General features: G+C 50.4%; 1 protein-coding gene across 4 annotated transcripts; it reads right to left on the bottom strand.

Annotated features, from left to right (window-relative positions):
* Positions 1 to 354: 354 nt before the first annotated feature.
* On the bottom strand, positions 355 to 8,865 carry RAB39B (RAB39B, member RAS oncogene family). 4 transcript variants are annotated; one of them, XM_062607412.1, is made up of 4 exons: positions 8,552 to 8,864; positions 3,728 to 3,948; positions 896 to 1,061; positions 355 to 690 (listed from the first exon to the last, which is right to left on the bottom strand). In XM_062607412.1, exons 1-3 carry the CDS (start codon positions 8,764 to 8,766, stop codon positions 979 to 981), a joined length of 519 nt encoding a protein of 172 aa, XP_062463396.1. In that variant the 5' UTR covers positions 8,767 to 8,864; the 3' UTR covers positions 355 to 690; positions 896 to 978. The 4 variants fall into 4 exon arrangements, with proteins under 4 accessions (XP_062463396.1, XP_062463393.1, XP_062463394.1 ...); XM_062607409.1 differs by having other exon boundaries at positions 355 to 1,444; positions 8,552 to 8,865; XM_062607410.1 differs by having other exon boundaries at positions 355 to 1,061; positions 8,552 to 8,863.
* Positions 8,866 to 15,884: the final 7,019 nt, after the last annotated feature.

The raw sequence follows: 15,884 nt of genomic DNA, 5'->3' as shown, positions 1-15,884 counted from the left end.
GTTTCTTTGATATGAAGTAAGTAAAACCCCAAACCTCATAGACAAGAAGTCATTCTTCCCTTGCCCAGCATTGCTCTGCCCTTTGCTGTCAAGTCTTTGTTACTCCGAGGGAGAGCAGGTCAGCGTGCAGCAGCTGCAGTGGCACTGCTGCTGCCCAGGGGCTGAGGTTGGGTTTGGCTGCTACTGAAGAGTGCAAGGGGTTGGTTTGGGGTTGGCTTTCTGGCTGCTGTTGCTAAGAGTACTTGTTTATTGTTGAGCCAGTCCATGTTAGCTTACTGCGCTATAGAAGTGCAGGACGTAGACAACTTACAGGTAAAGGACAGAGGAGAGGGAGGAAAAAAAAACCCACCAAAGTTTCTTTACAAGTTTTGAATTTCACATTATCACGTAGTAATCATTTTGCTAAATACAAGCATGTTTTCAATCACATACAGACAGCTAAATACAGCAGTATTTTCACATTTCGTTACAGTGCATAACAGAAAGCGGAAAGTGTATCGTACACTTTTATTCCAGAGGGTCTGAGCAGTTGCAGTCTAACATGCAGATTGGTTTTAATGTGTGGTGCAGACCACAGAAAGTAGCTTTCTCTTAGGTTTATTTTTTCTCTTTTTGTCCTAGAGTAAAAGAGCTCCTGACCTTTGTCCTGTGAAAGGTGGCACCTGCTGATTTCTCTAAGCCCCTCTTGCACTAGAAGTCAAAGCATTAAAACCAGTTGTTAGAAAAGAATTCATAGCATATCCTATAAGCTCTTCATCTTAGAAAAAAACATTCCAAATTTTGTACAGATGAATCTACATTTCCTATATTTGAATAAGCTGTCTAGAAAATGCAAGGAATTAGAAAAAAGATGTAGATAATGATTTCTCTATCATTTAATATAACCATTTATTACCTCTAAGTAGTTAAGACTGCGTACATTTTCTTCTGCACTGTTCCTCTTTAGAATCATGATCCTTGTGTTTTTAAATTGAAGACTTACTCTGGAGGCCTGCATGCACTGACTGATGCAGGCTTTCTGGAATTTGTCTCTGGGAGCAGTAAAGGGGAATGTCCAAAACCTATTAAACAAAACAGTGGTTGTCTCATGAAAAGTGATCTTTCTCATACTGGCCAGGTTTCTGCACAGCAAATTACAGAGTTTTACTATTGCTAAAGAACCGTTTGATCCAGCTTCTCACTGCTGTTAGTGCAGCACCCTCAGTGAGGTGGCCCAGGACGCAACCGCTGACCCTGAAACACCAAATTGGTTTCTTGGTGGACTTCCCACTCTGAGAAAGAAAAACTGCCCCTTTTGAACTTGTCTGCCCTTGCCATTGTGAAAACGGGACTCACAGACCCATCCCAGCAAACCTTGTGCTCTCCGCTGGCATCAGCCCATGGGAGCCAGGGCAGCCATGCTCCTGTGGCATGCTCTGCAGCAATCGGCTCCAGCTTTGCTTACCTAGAAAGTTTGTACAGGGATTTCTTGTTGTGGTTTAATCTTCAGGGCACTCAACTTGACCACAGCTGAATCTGCCTTTAGCACAAGGTTTCTGATGTGTTTGTAGCCTATTCAAGAGCAACCAGGGGTTAGAAGCGAGACGCTTACTGTAAGGTGCTGGTCCAGTGCCACCCCTCCCTCCCTCCGACTTCCTACCAGTGTCCCCCCCCCAGTAGGTGCCATACTGCTGCTCCCCTGCAGAGCCCAGGGACTCAAACTGTTCCTAGAACACTGAGAATAAAAGCATTACTCATGTTCAGTGGTTTGGTTGTTGGGTTTTGGGGGTTTTGTACAGCTTTGCTATGGAAACCACAGGGGTTTTAATTCATACAGACCTGCCCATGTGCTGCAAACTGTGAGACCGGGTTCAAAGGGAGAAATAGGCTGAACACAACAGTGATCAAGGCAGCCCACACCTTTACAGACAAGGTAGCTTAAAAAACTGTAAATAAGTATTTTATTCTTCCCTATTTTTAGAGGCCTAAAATCAAGCACTAGATGCTTCCTGTGGTTTTACCTAATCACTCTCTCCTGCCCATTAGCAGATTGGTGTATAAAGCTTTCAAACTCAAGTGGAAAAAAGTCACTATAGGTTTGTTTGCTTTTAATAGGCTGAACTTCCCTCCTTTGCTGTGGGAGCACAGTTACCCTGCTGCACTTCAAAAGCTTAAGTTAAAACTTAGCGGAAGCAAAGCTTCTAAGTGGTGAATGGCATTCCCAGGAAACATCTCCCTACACGTAGCTTTTGTAACATGGCTGCCACCCCATAACCAACCTGAGATGGATCCTCTTTTGTCAAATTAAAACATGGAGGAAAACAAATGTTACTCGAGCTCATCTTGTGGCTTTCCTTTCCACCTGCTCAGACACTCCTGGGGTGTGCTCCTCCTTCCCAGCGCTAGTTTCTTGTCTTCCACAGATGCCAAGAAAGAAAACGACACTTTAACAGCAGAAAATACTGATGGAAGCTGTTGCCTTCTATGCTATTTAACCTCTTTAAAAACAAATCTCACCTTTTAGTATGGCTGACGCACCTGAGTTAAGCTTTTCAAGTTTTTTTTTTGATGTTTGTTTCCCCTGTCTCCCCCTTTTCCATTCCTCCTTGTGACCTGGCTGGTAAGACACCCAAAGAGTCAGCACACTGCTGTTTGTTAGCAAGAGAGAAATGTTGGTGTGTCCCACCTGGCTGCAACACCCCACCCTTAAGCTACAACATATGAGGATGTGGTTCTCTCTGTGCTCCTGACCACTTAATCCTATTGGAAAGCCCTGAACTCGGGTACATTCAAGGTACTCACCTAGGCAGTAAATGTGTAAAAATGCACTGAATAATTACTACTGGAGCAGGAATTGCTACTTAGAGTCCCAGTTCAGCACAGCAAGAAAAGCACTACTGGGGAGGGGAATAATTTAAATGTTAATTACCAGTCAGATAACTACTGTTTTCCTCTTTAAATCTTTGCTATCAAACTAGGTTCAAGAACATAAGAAAGAAAATTCAGAAGTGTGCACACCATGTCAGTAAGCTTCTCCTGTGGAGCCTGGCTTATGAGGAAACAGTATCTGTGCTGCCTTTTCACCTTCCTGTAGTAAACAGCTGACACAAAGGAAGATGTCCTCTTTCTTTCTCTCTGTCTGCCTGTTTCTCATACTATTAAAGTACCAATACTGTGGCTTCGATACCCAACATGGAGCTATGGATTTACTTAAAAGAGGACAAGTACAGTACCCTGGCATGTGCCAGCCCATCCAGCTCTCTGCATACTCTCTCCTGTCTTGTGCAGCCCCTCATTTCTGCTTCCTGTCTCCTTACAACAGCTACATGCACCCTCACTCACTCTCCTGTAGGTTTGTAGCCCCCAGTTCTGAAAGGTTATTTGGAACAGAACATGTCTTTCTGGGGTCTGTTCTGGTGTCCAAAACACTGCGGGAGGCTGTTCACAACGGGAGTGTTGCTCTCCCTTCTCTCACACCGAGTTCACTTAGTAAAGTACATTTGGTTAGTAGAGTTCATCACCACTTGCCTCACTAGAAGAGCTCAGCACAAGCATCGCCTATCTGATTTCACCACTTCTTCTGAAGAGTGCACTACGTTTGGGACAAACCCACTCTTTACCCCTTCCCATCCCTCCTGGATTGAAATGTCCCCCCTTTTAACAAGCTCGTATATATCTCGAGTCAGGTCAGTGAAGGCCTTCTCCACGTTAATGGCATCCCGAGCCGAGGTCTCAATGTACTTCATACCATATGCAGCAGCCAGTTTCTCAGCCTCGTGCCTGGTGACTTGCCGCTGTGTGTCAAGGTCACACTTGTGACCTACCAAAACAAAGACGATCTGGTATGGCTGGACGTGCACCTTGGTCTCCTCTAGCCACTCGTGGACGTTCTGGAAGGACCTGCGGTTTGTAATATCAAAGAGGAGGAGTCCACCAACTGAGTTCCTGTAGTAAGCTCTGGTGATGGACCTGGAAACAAATGAACCACAACAAAAGTATAAGTAAGTTACAGCTGCTTGGGAAGAAGGGCAGAGAGAGTTCAGGTGGGGTTTTGTTTGTTTGTGTGTGACTTCTGATTATTGCTTTTTCTTTCTGTAGCCCTTCTGAAGGGCTGGTCTCTGTTTAATAAAGCAGTGTTACCACCACCCTGTGTGCACTGCAGAATACAGGGCAGAGGAGCCATTCAGTGTCTTACCACTTTTAGCTTGTCCTCTGTAGAGCCTGCCATTCAAATCTTGGCCTAAAGATTTCATCCTTGGGTAACTGCCCTGCTGATTCATCACAGCTGTGTTCCAAATCCCCACTACCACGCTCAGTCTCTGTTTTCTATCATATGCCCTTTGTTGTTAGTCCTAAGAGTCCATCCCCCACCATATAAGTCCTCTGCATACCCTGTTTAACCCATCAGTTTAGAAGCACTGTTACAAATTAAAGGGTCCATCTGAAACCAAACAGACACATAAAACTGACATCTGAAAACTCTGACAGACATGAGAAAGAAGAGGGCTACATTATCTGGAAGGCAGCCCATGGGGTTGCAGCTCGCCTCTGTACATCCAGGGCCTTGGCAGGTAGACATCCACCAACCCCTGCACCTTCTCCACTGTGCTACTGGTCAAAATGATGCTACAACTAATGCACCAAAAGGAGCTAGTCCGACCCCTGAGTAACAGCAAAATGATACCAAAGCTTCCTCGGAGAATGCACATTACCACTGGTCTTGTTCTGCCAAATACTGACAACATTAAATTGTATCCAGAGACCACAGGCTGAGAAATGGAGTGCACAGAATCATCGCAGAATGGTTTGGATTGGAAGGGACCTTAAAGCTCATCCAGTTCCAACCCCCTGCCATGGGCAGGGACACCTTCCACTAGAGCAGGTTGCTCCAAGCCCTGTCCAACCTGGCCTTGAACACTGCCAGGGATGGGGCAGCCACAGCTTCTCTGGGCACCCTGTGCCAGTGCCTCAGCACCCTCACAGGGAAGAGCTTCTTCTGTAATTCTTCTGAGAAAGCACAGGCTTCAGCGCAGCCAGAAGCAGCAACTGGAATAGTGTGAGGTGTCCCTGCCCATGGCAGCGGGGTTGGAACTAGATGATCTTAAGGTCCTTTCTAACCCTAACCGTTCTATGATACAATGAATCAGCCAGCACAGGGCCATGGAGTGAAGCTGAGCTGTGAGGCTGAGCAGAGCTATAGCTCCATCACTACTACACATGGACACACCAAGAAGCTGTAAAGCTGCAATGTTTCTGCAAAGTCATGGATTCATTCTAAATCCAAAAGCAAGGATCAATTTCAGTCCCTAGATAAACTCACATTTGTGCCTGAAGTTTCCTTGCTGGGGAAATATGAGCACTGCTGCATTTTTACCTTGGGATGAGTCCTGTCTGGATATGTGAGACTATTGTTAGGGGTTATTTGGTCCTATAAGGCGTGTACCTGGCAAAACTGCCCCAAGAACAGGTGACCTGGAGTTTTCAAGGATTGCTTTATCAACAGACATGCAATGATGGGTGAAAATCCACAGCCAAAAACTGAAGAAATCCAGAAGAGGAGGGGAAAAAGACACTTGGCTGCATTTGGATGATTTCTCCTCTCCCAGTTATCTGGCTGAAGGACAACAGTAGATCTGCACATTTGGCACTGAGGGAATTAGTTCTGCCTTTTGCTATCTAGCCAGCTGCAAGCAGATATTGGAGCTTTGAATTCACCCCCACACTGTCACAGGCATTTCTGCTTCTCCCTTGTGTTCCCTGCTACCAGCCCTGGCTCCTCCTGCCAACACCAACAATGCCTCAGGTACTTCTGAAAGACATGGCAGGATCTCAGCTGAATGCTGCTTTGACATAAAACTAGGTGAAGGTCTCAGCGCCTTTCCTTAAAACCTTCTCTACAGACTGTTTTCCTATCAACACACAGGAAGCAGACTACATCGCCTTCACACTGCATGTCACCCCCCAGTTCCCTTCCAAGACTGCTACCTTGCCTCCTCCAGCCATGCTCATGCAGAGCAGTACAGGGACTTGCACCTATTTTGGCCAAGTTTTAACATAAAGCTATTGCCTCCAGCTGGGAGGTCTCCCCTGCTCTGTACCCATGGTGGGAATTCCTGAACCCAGGTCCATGTCTGGTTGAGTCCTTCAACAGCTCTGCTGTAGGGGGGTTACACAGTTCAGGGAGTGAGGGCTGCACATGCTTTTGCTTTTGATGACCTTACACAACATCACGTTTTAGGCAAGGAACTTGCAGTATGTGAGCAACCAGAGATGGGCAGAACCTGATGGATCCAGGAAGAATGGGACCCTGCTCCTCTACATCCCCAAAGCCACCACCTCAGCATTGCCATGCAGCATGTTTTGGGGCCTGATCAGGCAAAACAGAATGAATGGCACATGCCTAACTGTAATTTAAGCCTTGACTGCACGGAAATTGCTTCTAATTTATGAAGAGTGAAAGAGCTCACAATGGGGGTCAGGAAGAGCAGAAATGCAGCACAGCCGCAGGGCAGAGAACGCCAATGAGGTATCTTCAAGATAACTACAGTGGTTTCCTCCTTGTGCAGTAGCTGTTAAACTATGCAAAGCAGAGTGCGAATGCTCAAGTCTGAGAACTCTGAGAGGTGCTCCTTCCTACAGATTTCCTGATTAAGAGGTTCCCTGGGCTCTCACAAAGAAGTTTAAGGGCTCCGGAGAGCACCTGCACCATCGTGCTTCTTGCCTACACCCACAAGTCTGAGAGGCTTCAGTAACATCTACATCTTTCTTTTTGCCAAGAAAAATGGCTTTTAAGAGACCAAGAGCTTCTTGCTGCCTTTATGGGGCACAACTTGTCCCAGGGCTAATGGTGATCTGAAAGGGATAAACACAAACCAGACTTTTTGCCTGTTTTTTTTCATACTTCCAAGTGCACCATAAAGACACCAGGGTTTGCTCACTTCCCTCTAGCTTTTCACAGTGGGAATTTAAGCCTGTGCTTTGGGAAGGGCATTTCAAAGCTGCATGGTGTGGGGGTTTTTATGTCACTCACTCATCCTGTCCCTTCCACCCTTCCTGCCTGTGCATGCTGCTGCCCACGGCAGCAGTGCAGCCTGCCCTTGCGCAGAAGGTCGCTTGCTCATCATGCTTACAACCCCAAGTGCTGGGCTGGGTCAACCACCAGCACATAGGGCAAGCAGCTTCCAGGGCCCCAAACTCCCCAGTGTGTAAAAGAAAGGAAACTGGAGCTATCCACCACCTTTTCTTCTTCACAGCAAAGACAGGAGCAGGGGACAGCACCCAAGCATGCCTTCTACGGGCCTCAGCCAGAGATCCAAAGCTAGAAGCTGATGCAACTGCAAGCTAAAGCACCTCCTCTCTCAGCAGAACAGAGCACCAGCTCCTCGCCCCAAAAGGCTGCAAGGTAGCAGAAAACCTGTCAGAGGATAAGGACCAACTACTGCACAGCCTGGGCCAGGCGCCAGCACCACGGATATGAAGGAAGGTGGTGAGAAGGGTGGGGAGGCTTCATCTATTGAATGAAACCACAGCATTCCTCAGGCCAGGCATTACTGCACAGAAGCAGAGCTGTGAAGCTGCGCAGAGATGTGCAGCAAGGAAACTGTTCCCCGACAGAGCAGGGTGAAAGCACAGATAAGGGCTAAAGATGCACGTAAAATATAAGCAAACGGGAGGTAGGGAGCTGAAAGTGCAATCACACCCCTTCCAAACAGCACTGTCAGAGCAGTGTGTGTCCCATGACACCACCAGCCCCCCCCCCCCCGTTTAGCTGGGGTCAAGCCTGCTCCATCACTGCTGCTTTTACCACACAGCTCCGCATGGAACTCTTGGCATGGCCCCATTTGCCACCTTTATCTCCTCTCAAGTCTTCGTTACTATCACTTAACCTCTCACAGGTCTGTGCCCACGCAGCGCTCAGCGCTGCACTCTCCAGAAAGCACCCGTCACCTCTGCACAGCCACAACTAAGGGTTTGTCCCGGCCTTTCTCTGTCCTACACAGCTAAGCTCTGCTGTCGCTGCAGAGGATCAAACCACACATCCGATTGCGTTTAGCGAGCCTAAGCGCGTTCAGCTGTGAAACATCCTGGTTACTGCTCCTGCACCAACAGGGAGCAGGCGCTTTCCCTGCCGAGCTGCATCCTCTGATGCACAACTCCTCGCTCACGGCTACCGCGCAGGGCTGGTAAACATCCCCAAAACATCCCACAGACGTCCCCAGCCCAAACCCCAGCCTCTCCTCCGGACTCCGTCCCCCTCGCCAGCGGCATCGCTCGTCTACACTTGCACCCTACACCCCCCCTTACATCCTGCACAGCCAGCACATCCTGCACACCGGGGCCGCGGCCATGTGCGGTGACACAAGTCCAGGGGCACAAACGCTTCAGGGCGATCTGGGGGCAGAGCTACCAAACCGAAAGCAAATCGAAGGGAAAAAGATAAAAGCTGAGGGGCAGCGACAGGCGCGTTTGAACCAGCTTTGTCCCAGCGCCAAACGCCTCCTCCGGCGGTGCGGCCCCGCGGGAGCCGGCCCCAGCCCGCATCCCCGCACGCTGCCCCCGCCGCCGGTCTCACCGGAACCGCTCCTGCCCGGCCGTGTCCCAGATCTGCAGCTTGATCCGCTTGCCCGGCTCGATCTCCACCAGCCTCGAGAAGAAATCCACGCCCACCGTGGGGTCCGAGATCTGGGCGAAGCGCCCCTCGGTGAAGCGGCGGATGAGGCAGGACTTGCCCACGGTGGAGTCGCCGATGACGATCAGGCGGAACTGGTACAGCCAGATGGCCTCCATGCTGCCGCCGCCCGCCTCAGCGCCCGCCCGCCGCCGCCGCCGCACCGCCCATGCCCGGCCCGCGGGCCCGGGGGCAGCCGCCGCTGCGTTCGCCCGCAGGGGGCGCGCCGGCCGGCGGGGAGGCGCCGCTAGGCCGGGACCGCGGCGCACCGGAGGCAGGCGGCGGACCGGGCCTGAATCTGGACCGGGACCGGGACCGGGACCGCTCCGCCGGAGCTCGGACGGGCGGCCCCGCTCTCCGCGCCACAGCCGCACCGCTCAGGCGGGCCCCATGGCGGCCGGCGCAGGCCCCTGCCAGGCACCCCCCGCTGGCCCCGTCACCGCCGGCGCATCCCGCCGAGCCGCACTGAGGTGCCGCGGGGCGCGGCGGGCTCCGGCCGCCGCCTCAGCCCTGCAAAACCGCGGCGCTGGGGTCCGCTCCCGCGGAGCCCGCTCTCCCGCAGCGCCGCGGCGGGCGTTCCGTGCGGCTGCAGTGCTCCCGCCCCCCGCCGGTGCTGGTGTCGGTGCTGGAGCCGGTACCGGGTGTCGGGACGGAGGCGCGGCCGAGTGCGGGGCGCGCCGTGGTGCAATGGCGGCCGCGCTCTACCGCACTGCCGGGAGGAGCCGCCACCCCCGAAACGCGGCCGCTGCGGGAGCCGGGCGGGGGCGGGGCGGGGCGGGACCGTGCGGGGTAGCCCCGGGCGGCGGGGAGCCGTGCCAAGGCGGGGGGGAGCAGGGCGCCAGGCGGACCCCAAAGCTAAGGAGCACAGGCCAGCACTAACCGGCCTTGGGTGAGCGGTTCTAGCGGGGTGTGCAGCACCTCCCTGTGCGTTAGAGCCGAGTCTCGTTTCCGAGCTCCACACCTTTGCATCGGGAGCTTCGTTCCCATTGAAAGCTAACGCAGAGCCCCAGGTGCTCCTGGCACTGTCAGGGAGTTTCAGCACTGCCCCCCAGGGCACCGGTCACTTGTATCATTGAAGCCTTGTCTGAAGGGGACAAGGGTACCGGTAAGATACCGTACTAGCAGACTCATGAAACCCAGCAGAGCCACGTGCATGTATAAACAGTGTATGTGTGTATGTATGTATCTATGTGAGGTGTATTGTCTCAAAAATGAATAGTTACAGACATTAACTACACAGCAATTTAAATACCACAAATCCTAACAAACCCATTTTCCCCCGCTCTACTTGAGCCGGTTCCTGGCTCCACAGGGTGAAGCACAGTGTTCAGGAACCCCAGCAACAGCATACCTTGCACAGTGTATACACAGATGCCTTGGATTGTAAGTCCCAGTTCTGATGAGTCTATCCCAAACAGGTAGTGTAGCTCTGTGGGATACAGCTGAGCTCAAGCGCCTGCTGCTTCAGCACTTGACAGCGCAGTTTTGGTCTCTGGAAGGGAAGATGAGCATGTATATTATTAAAAACAGCTACTAAAATGTCTATATTAAGTCAAACATTAAAAAAAAAAGGATTATTGACACTTCTTTTTTATAAATTTATGAAAGCATTGGTGTGCTTTCTTTTTTTAGTTAAAGATAGTTTCATTAATAGCTCATCCTGCATGACCACTATTGAAATAAACAAAATCACAGTGGCTATTATATTCATTAGATCCTCAAAAAAAGACATTATTATAGGTATGAGATAGTTAGCCAGCTTGTAAATTGGACTAGAACATTAAAGAGACCATTTCAAGTCCTGAGGAATAAATGGCAAGCAATTGTTTCAATACCCTTTGAAATATGTATATTAAGAAATAACAACCCAAAAAGATGCTCTTCTAATGTACCTCAGGACAGGAAAGAAAACCAATGAAGCAGTTTGCACAACAACAGAAAAGGTGCAGCAGAGAAATATTAAACCTATAAATCCCAGTTAGCAGTACATTAACCAGTGAATCATTGCCAGCGGTGCTTTGTGGGGATCTGTTGCACTTTACCGTATGATTTCTTGGTGCTCAATGCCCATTAGTCAAGCCCACAACAAACTGTGGTTTCTCTTAACTGTTGTTCTCCCCTCCCCACACACATGCACACATATTCCCACTCTTCCACCACCAGATGCCACTGATGGTCGATTTGCAGGTCAACCGTCAGTGGCATCTCCAGCAGGTGTCTGAAGGCAGAGGTGCCAGTGGACATTCCATGGCAGTGGTGTGAGCTATGCCAGGGAACACCTGAAGCTCCCTGACTTGCAGGGCTGTGAGGAGCCAGGGAGAGCACCAAGGGGTGCACTGGTACCCAGCAAACGCTGTCTTAGCCAGAGGAATTCCCATACCATGAGGGACCTGTTTCCCCCAGCAAGTAAACTTGCAGGATCCCATGATGCTGATGTTACTTTCATGCATACAGATGAACACACGCTGCATGACCAGGCAGCCACGTTATTAATTAGCAGCAACTGAGAAGGTTGGAGAAAATGAGATCCTGGGAGAGCCCTTGTTCTGGTACCATTGTAGAAAATGGAAAATGTGGTGTCTGAAAGAGAGATACAGAGAGTTAACCTAGATTTGATGTAAGGCAGGTTTGTTGGTTGGGGACAGGATGGCGGGTGCTGGTGAGAAGCAGTAGGAGCATGGGTGCACTTGCAGCAGCCCCCGGACTGGAGGCAGCCTGTCACTGCTCCTTCCCATGCGTGATTCCAGAGGAGCTGCTTTCTCCTCACAGCTGCTAGTGCTGCAGGGTTGCTGCCTGAAAACCATGTCAGCACAGGCTTGGGCATGGCTGAACCCATGCTGACACACAGGGGCCAAGCTCTGGCATCTACAGCAGCACCCATGGGAGTCGAACCCAGCTGCTGGTGCTGTCACAAGAGGTCAAAGGAAGCTCCCGCACCCTGCACTGTGTATAGCCAAACAAGGGGTAAAGCCCTTCCCAAGGGCCACCTATGCACACCTGAGTGCAGCTCCTGCACAAGGTGAAAAACATCCACACATCAGCCACTGGAATGGGTACTTCTAATTTAGTACATCTACTTTAATGCAAGGAAGCTGGGACAAAAGGGCATGAGGGCTGGAAAACCACTCCCTTGCTACCCTGCTCTGCCTGTAGTCTCTCTCCCAGAGCAATTACATGAACTTCTTTTAAGTGTCAGGTGATGAAGCCCAGAAGGGGCTTGTGTGAGGCCAGTTCCAACCCACTTCACACTGGTGGGTGACGAGTGCCATATGTGCTCTAAATAGCAGTGACCACAACCATGCAACTTCATGCTAAGAGCCCAGTGCCAGCCTCAGGTTCCCTGTGGCTGGGGCAGGAGGGTTCCAAGGCAGATAGGTCTTCTTGGGCAGAAGCTTTCTGCCATGATGCCAATGCTCACTGTGGCTAGGCCACAAGCAGAGAAAGTACTGAGCCATGGTCAGGGATGTCATGGACAACAGCACTGCATTTCACAGGGTACTTCCCTCTCAATAGCTGAGTTGGAGTTTAGTTTTGATCCAGAACCAGTCCGATAACTGGCAGCTGGAGGCCAAAGCCATCTCCAAGCCAGTGGCAACACTATGAGGAGGAGAGCACATCAGCACTGCATGCCCCATGCAATTTTAATGCCCTTTCAGTTTCCAAGGATACAAAAAACAATCAATCTGACACAATCCCTGGCTGCGGGGCTGGCTGCACAGGAGCTGCCTGAGGCAGCCCGAGCCTGCTCCCAAACCTGGGAAGGTGCAGCGACGGCAGCACACGGGTGAACCAGAGCACCCCAACCCATGGGCTGACATCCCCAGCCCTCACAGGTTTTGTATTCCAGCCCCACTCGCAATGGAGCTGCTCATCACTGCAGAGATGAACTGCATCCAAGCCGAGCCCTGCCAGTGTATGCTACCAGCTAGGCCAAAGACCAGCTACGCACTGAAAATGGTTACAGGCCCCACACGAGGGTGATGGGCATGCTGAGAACAGGTTGGCTAACCACACACAGCAAACAATTTATTAGCTAGTTTTGATAAAACACCCGTTAAATTAGGCCTGTCCAGGAGATGTTACATGGAGACAGACGATTACACTGTTGACAGAGACGTGATTACACCTAGGACTAGCTAATGTGTGCCCAGGACAGAGGGAAGGTATTGGGTGAATTAGTGTTTATTGTTTATATGATGCCCACAGTTAGTCAGGGTGGTGCAGACAAGCGTAAAGCCAAGGCACTGCACGGTACTCAGGAACTGACAGCCCAGCTGACAGCAGGCATTGGAAGCATAATTCAGGACTCTGTGATGGGGTGACAGCCGTACAGCCTTCAACAGCAGTAGCAGGAGGGAAGCACAGGCAGGGCTGAATGCCAGAAGGCACACGGTGAAGCTTCTGTCCCACCTTAGCTTTTGGCTGGGCTAAAGTGTCTTTTGTAGTGGTGGACTTCTGTGGCAGACTGGCAGCCTCTGTCCCCCGGAAACTTGTCTGACCTCCCTCACCAAACACCAACCTGTCAGCAAAATGCTTCTAGTGCATAATGGAGTACTGCACACCAAGCATGGCGGTTGAGGTTCCAGGAGTGACATCCTGCAGGGGTACCACTGGGATTAAATCAACAGCAGTAGAGCAGGCACAAACTTGATAAATATAGTCATGGCTGAGTGATGCTGGCTGTCCCATTACTGGTCCCCCATTAATACATTACCTGTCATAGCCAACAGAAAGAGGCAAGAACATTTTAAGAGCTATTTCTCCCACTCAGCTTGACGGGATGAACTGTCCTCCACCACTACTGCTTTCTCCCTCGGCTGTAGAAGAACAAAGGGCCTAGCACAGAGCAGCTGTCCCAGAAAGCTTGAATTGCTCTATGCCCTCAGAGGCTCTGCCTCCTCCCAAGGAGCTTAACAGAGATGCAGCTGCAAAGCCAGCCAGGATCTGTGCCAATGGGAGAATGTGGGAGAGACACCAAGGCAGGGAAACTTCAGAAATAACCAGCAAAGCCTCTTGAGTCAATGACAGTGCTCCAGGACACTGTTAGCATTTGCTTTGCAACCTGAATGGACAGGGAATATTTAACTCTCTTATAGTGTGATCCACATGGGTGGATGTGCACAGAGGATGAGCTTGTCCCTGCATCCCTGCAGTGGCAGAGCCACCCTCTGGTGCCACACAGCACTCCCATGACATAGCCTCCAGCCCCAAGAGCCTGCACAGGCACATCAGCTGGGTTTTTGAAGAGACAGGAATCATTTGCAAAATGTTTCCCTGTGACAATAAATTAAACATCAGGTCATTACTATGGGGTGGCTTACTCCAGATGCAGCTCCCCGTGTGTTATTTCAGATTACAATCACATTAAAATGGTCATGGGTTGGGTGATTGAAAAAGGGGGGCTCCCATCAAGAGATCATTATATCTGCCTGAATCTGCCTGAATCCAAGAACAGCTCCTCCACTGGGAATATTATGTCCTTGTAGCTGTTCAAGTCTTCTCAGGAAGTGAACAGGATCTGCTTAGAGCAAATAGAAGCCATTACAATCAGGATAAATTAGTAATGGTGAGTGGGAGAGGAGGAGAGCAGGAGAGGTTATTGTGATTTTTCTTGCCACGGAGTGGGTGTCTGAGCTACTTACGTTGCAGAGAAGAGCTCCCTAGCTTCCCCTCTGAGTCCAGAGCTCAGACTGCTTGCTTACAGCTCAAGAGCTACTTTGGATTGTTAATGACTAGCAGGATGGCATTATGGCTTGTTAGATGCATGAAATCTGATTTCTGTTCCTGCTGGTAGAGTCTCAAGTTTAGCAGCAGCACTCTGTAGAGTGAGAAAAGGCAAAATATACTTGGAATTTGCTCTGATCAACACCACTAAACGCAAGCCTTTTTAACAGAAGCTCTAATGCCTGTTGAGGATGAATTGTAGGGGTCTTCAAGGTGCTGCAGGGGGTTGCACTGTGGCTCTGTGGTGTTGTGTATTTTCCATTTTGTAAAGTAATTCACTAAACACTGACTGCACTCCTGGTAAAAAAGCCAGGAAAACTGACCAGCAGAAATGCCCCCGTATTCCAGGCTCCTTCCTTTCCTCCTAAAAGGATCTATTAAAGCAGGGCTAGTTTGAGTGTACAACACAGGCTGGATTGCCACAGCCCAGGACATGTCCAGCCATAGTATGATTTTAAAGCATATTAAAAAATCAGATATCTGCCTGCTTAAAGTGAGCACTGATTTCAGGTCGCTTGGAGGGAAATGATGGTACCACACCAGCCCGTCTCTAGCATGAATGCTAAGTGGAGCCCTCCAGCACGAACCCGGTGTGACCAGAAAACCTGACAGCTCAGACCCTGCTCCTTTGTTTCTCCACTCCTCCCAGAATGCTGCTGCTGCCTGCTGACATCGTCACCCAACTTCACTCAGATTTTATTACCTGACAGGAGGCGTCAGCTGAGTAAGTGGGAAATTAACGCAAAACCAAAAGGAGCTTGGTCTAGGGCTGCTGAACTCCTGTGAGGCCCCTGGAGGAGACATTTCCAGCCCTCCACCATGCCCATCCCTCTCTCAGAAGAAATCTCATACAATCCATTAACAGCCATTTCTCCCTGAGCCTCCTGAAGGCTAATGCTCAGTTTCTGCACTGCTGTGAGCTGACCAAGCACCTTCCAAGCAACGTGCTCAGAAGGGTAGGAAAAGCTGGCAAACACCCCAAAAGTGGGAACAGTCACCCCAGAGTTGGCCAGTCTTAACTCAAGCCTCATTGCTACAAATCAACCATCTCCTGCTCACAACAGGCCAGGAGGTGTTACTGCAGTACCAAAACCACCTCAAGCATCCTCCTGTGGCCCCACAACCTTCACCTTGACCTTCACTGGGAGAGATGCTTCTTGTAGCAGAGGAGTCTCCCAAAAAGTGCTTTTTCTCCTGGAAAAAAGTGGTTGTTCCTGCCCGACCCCGTGGGAAGGGGCTTGTGTTTCAAGAGCCTTCCACAGGTCAGTAGGACCTTGTACAGCAGGGATGCTGAGAGCAGCATGGCTCGGCCAACACATACCTTACAGCCTCTTTGCAAACATGCTTTTGTTTGAGCTTCCCAGTGTCCTCCAACAACCTTTGTGGCAGTGCTCAGAGGGATGTCGCCTCCCAGGCATCCGTTCTAACAGCAGACAACCAGGACACCTGAGGGGTGGGAAGTAACCAGGTGGGAAAGAAAATGGATTAAGCCACGACAGATATTAAAGTACAA

This window comes from Pezoporus occidentalis, unplaced genomic scaffold (assembly GCF_034315485.1).
Source record: "Pezoporus occidentalis ecotype Australia unplaced genomic scaffold, CSIRO_AGI_Poc_V1 ctg123, whole genome shotgun sequence".
Lineage (NCBI taxonomy): Eukaryota > Metazoa > Chordata > Aves > Psittaciformes > Psittacidae > Pezoporus > Pezoporus occidentalis.
The sequence above is the reverse complement of the archived record's forward strand: the minus strand, read 5'-3'. Positions and strand labels throughout refer to the sequence as shown.

Bases quoted from the DNA above. Each gene is read 5' to 3' on its own strand.
- RAB39B (XM_062607408.1), bottom strand. From the start codon at position 8,766: ATGGAGGCCATCTGGCTGTACCAGTTCCGCCTGATCGTCATCGGCGAC. The intron at 3,949-8,551 runs GTGAGACCGGCG...ATTTGTTTCCAG, and splicing joins GCCGGGCAGGAGCGGTTCCG to GTCCATCACCAGAGCTTACT.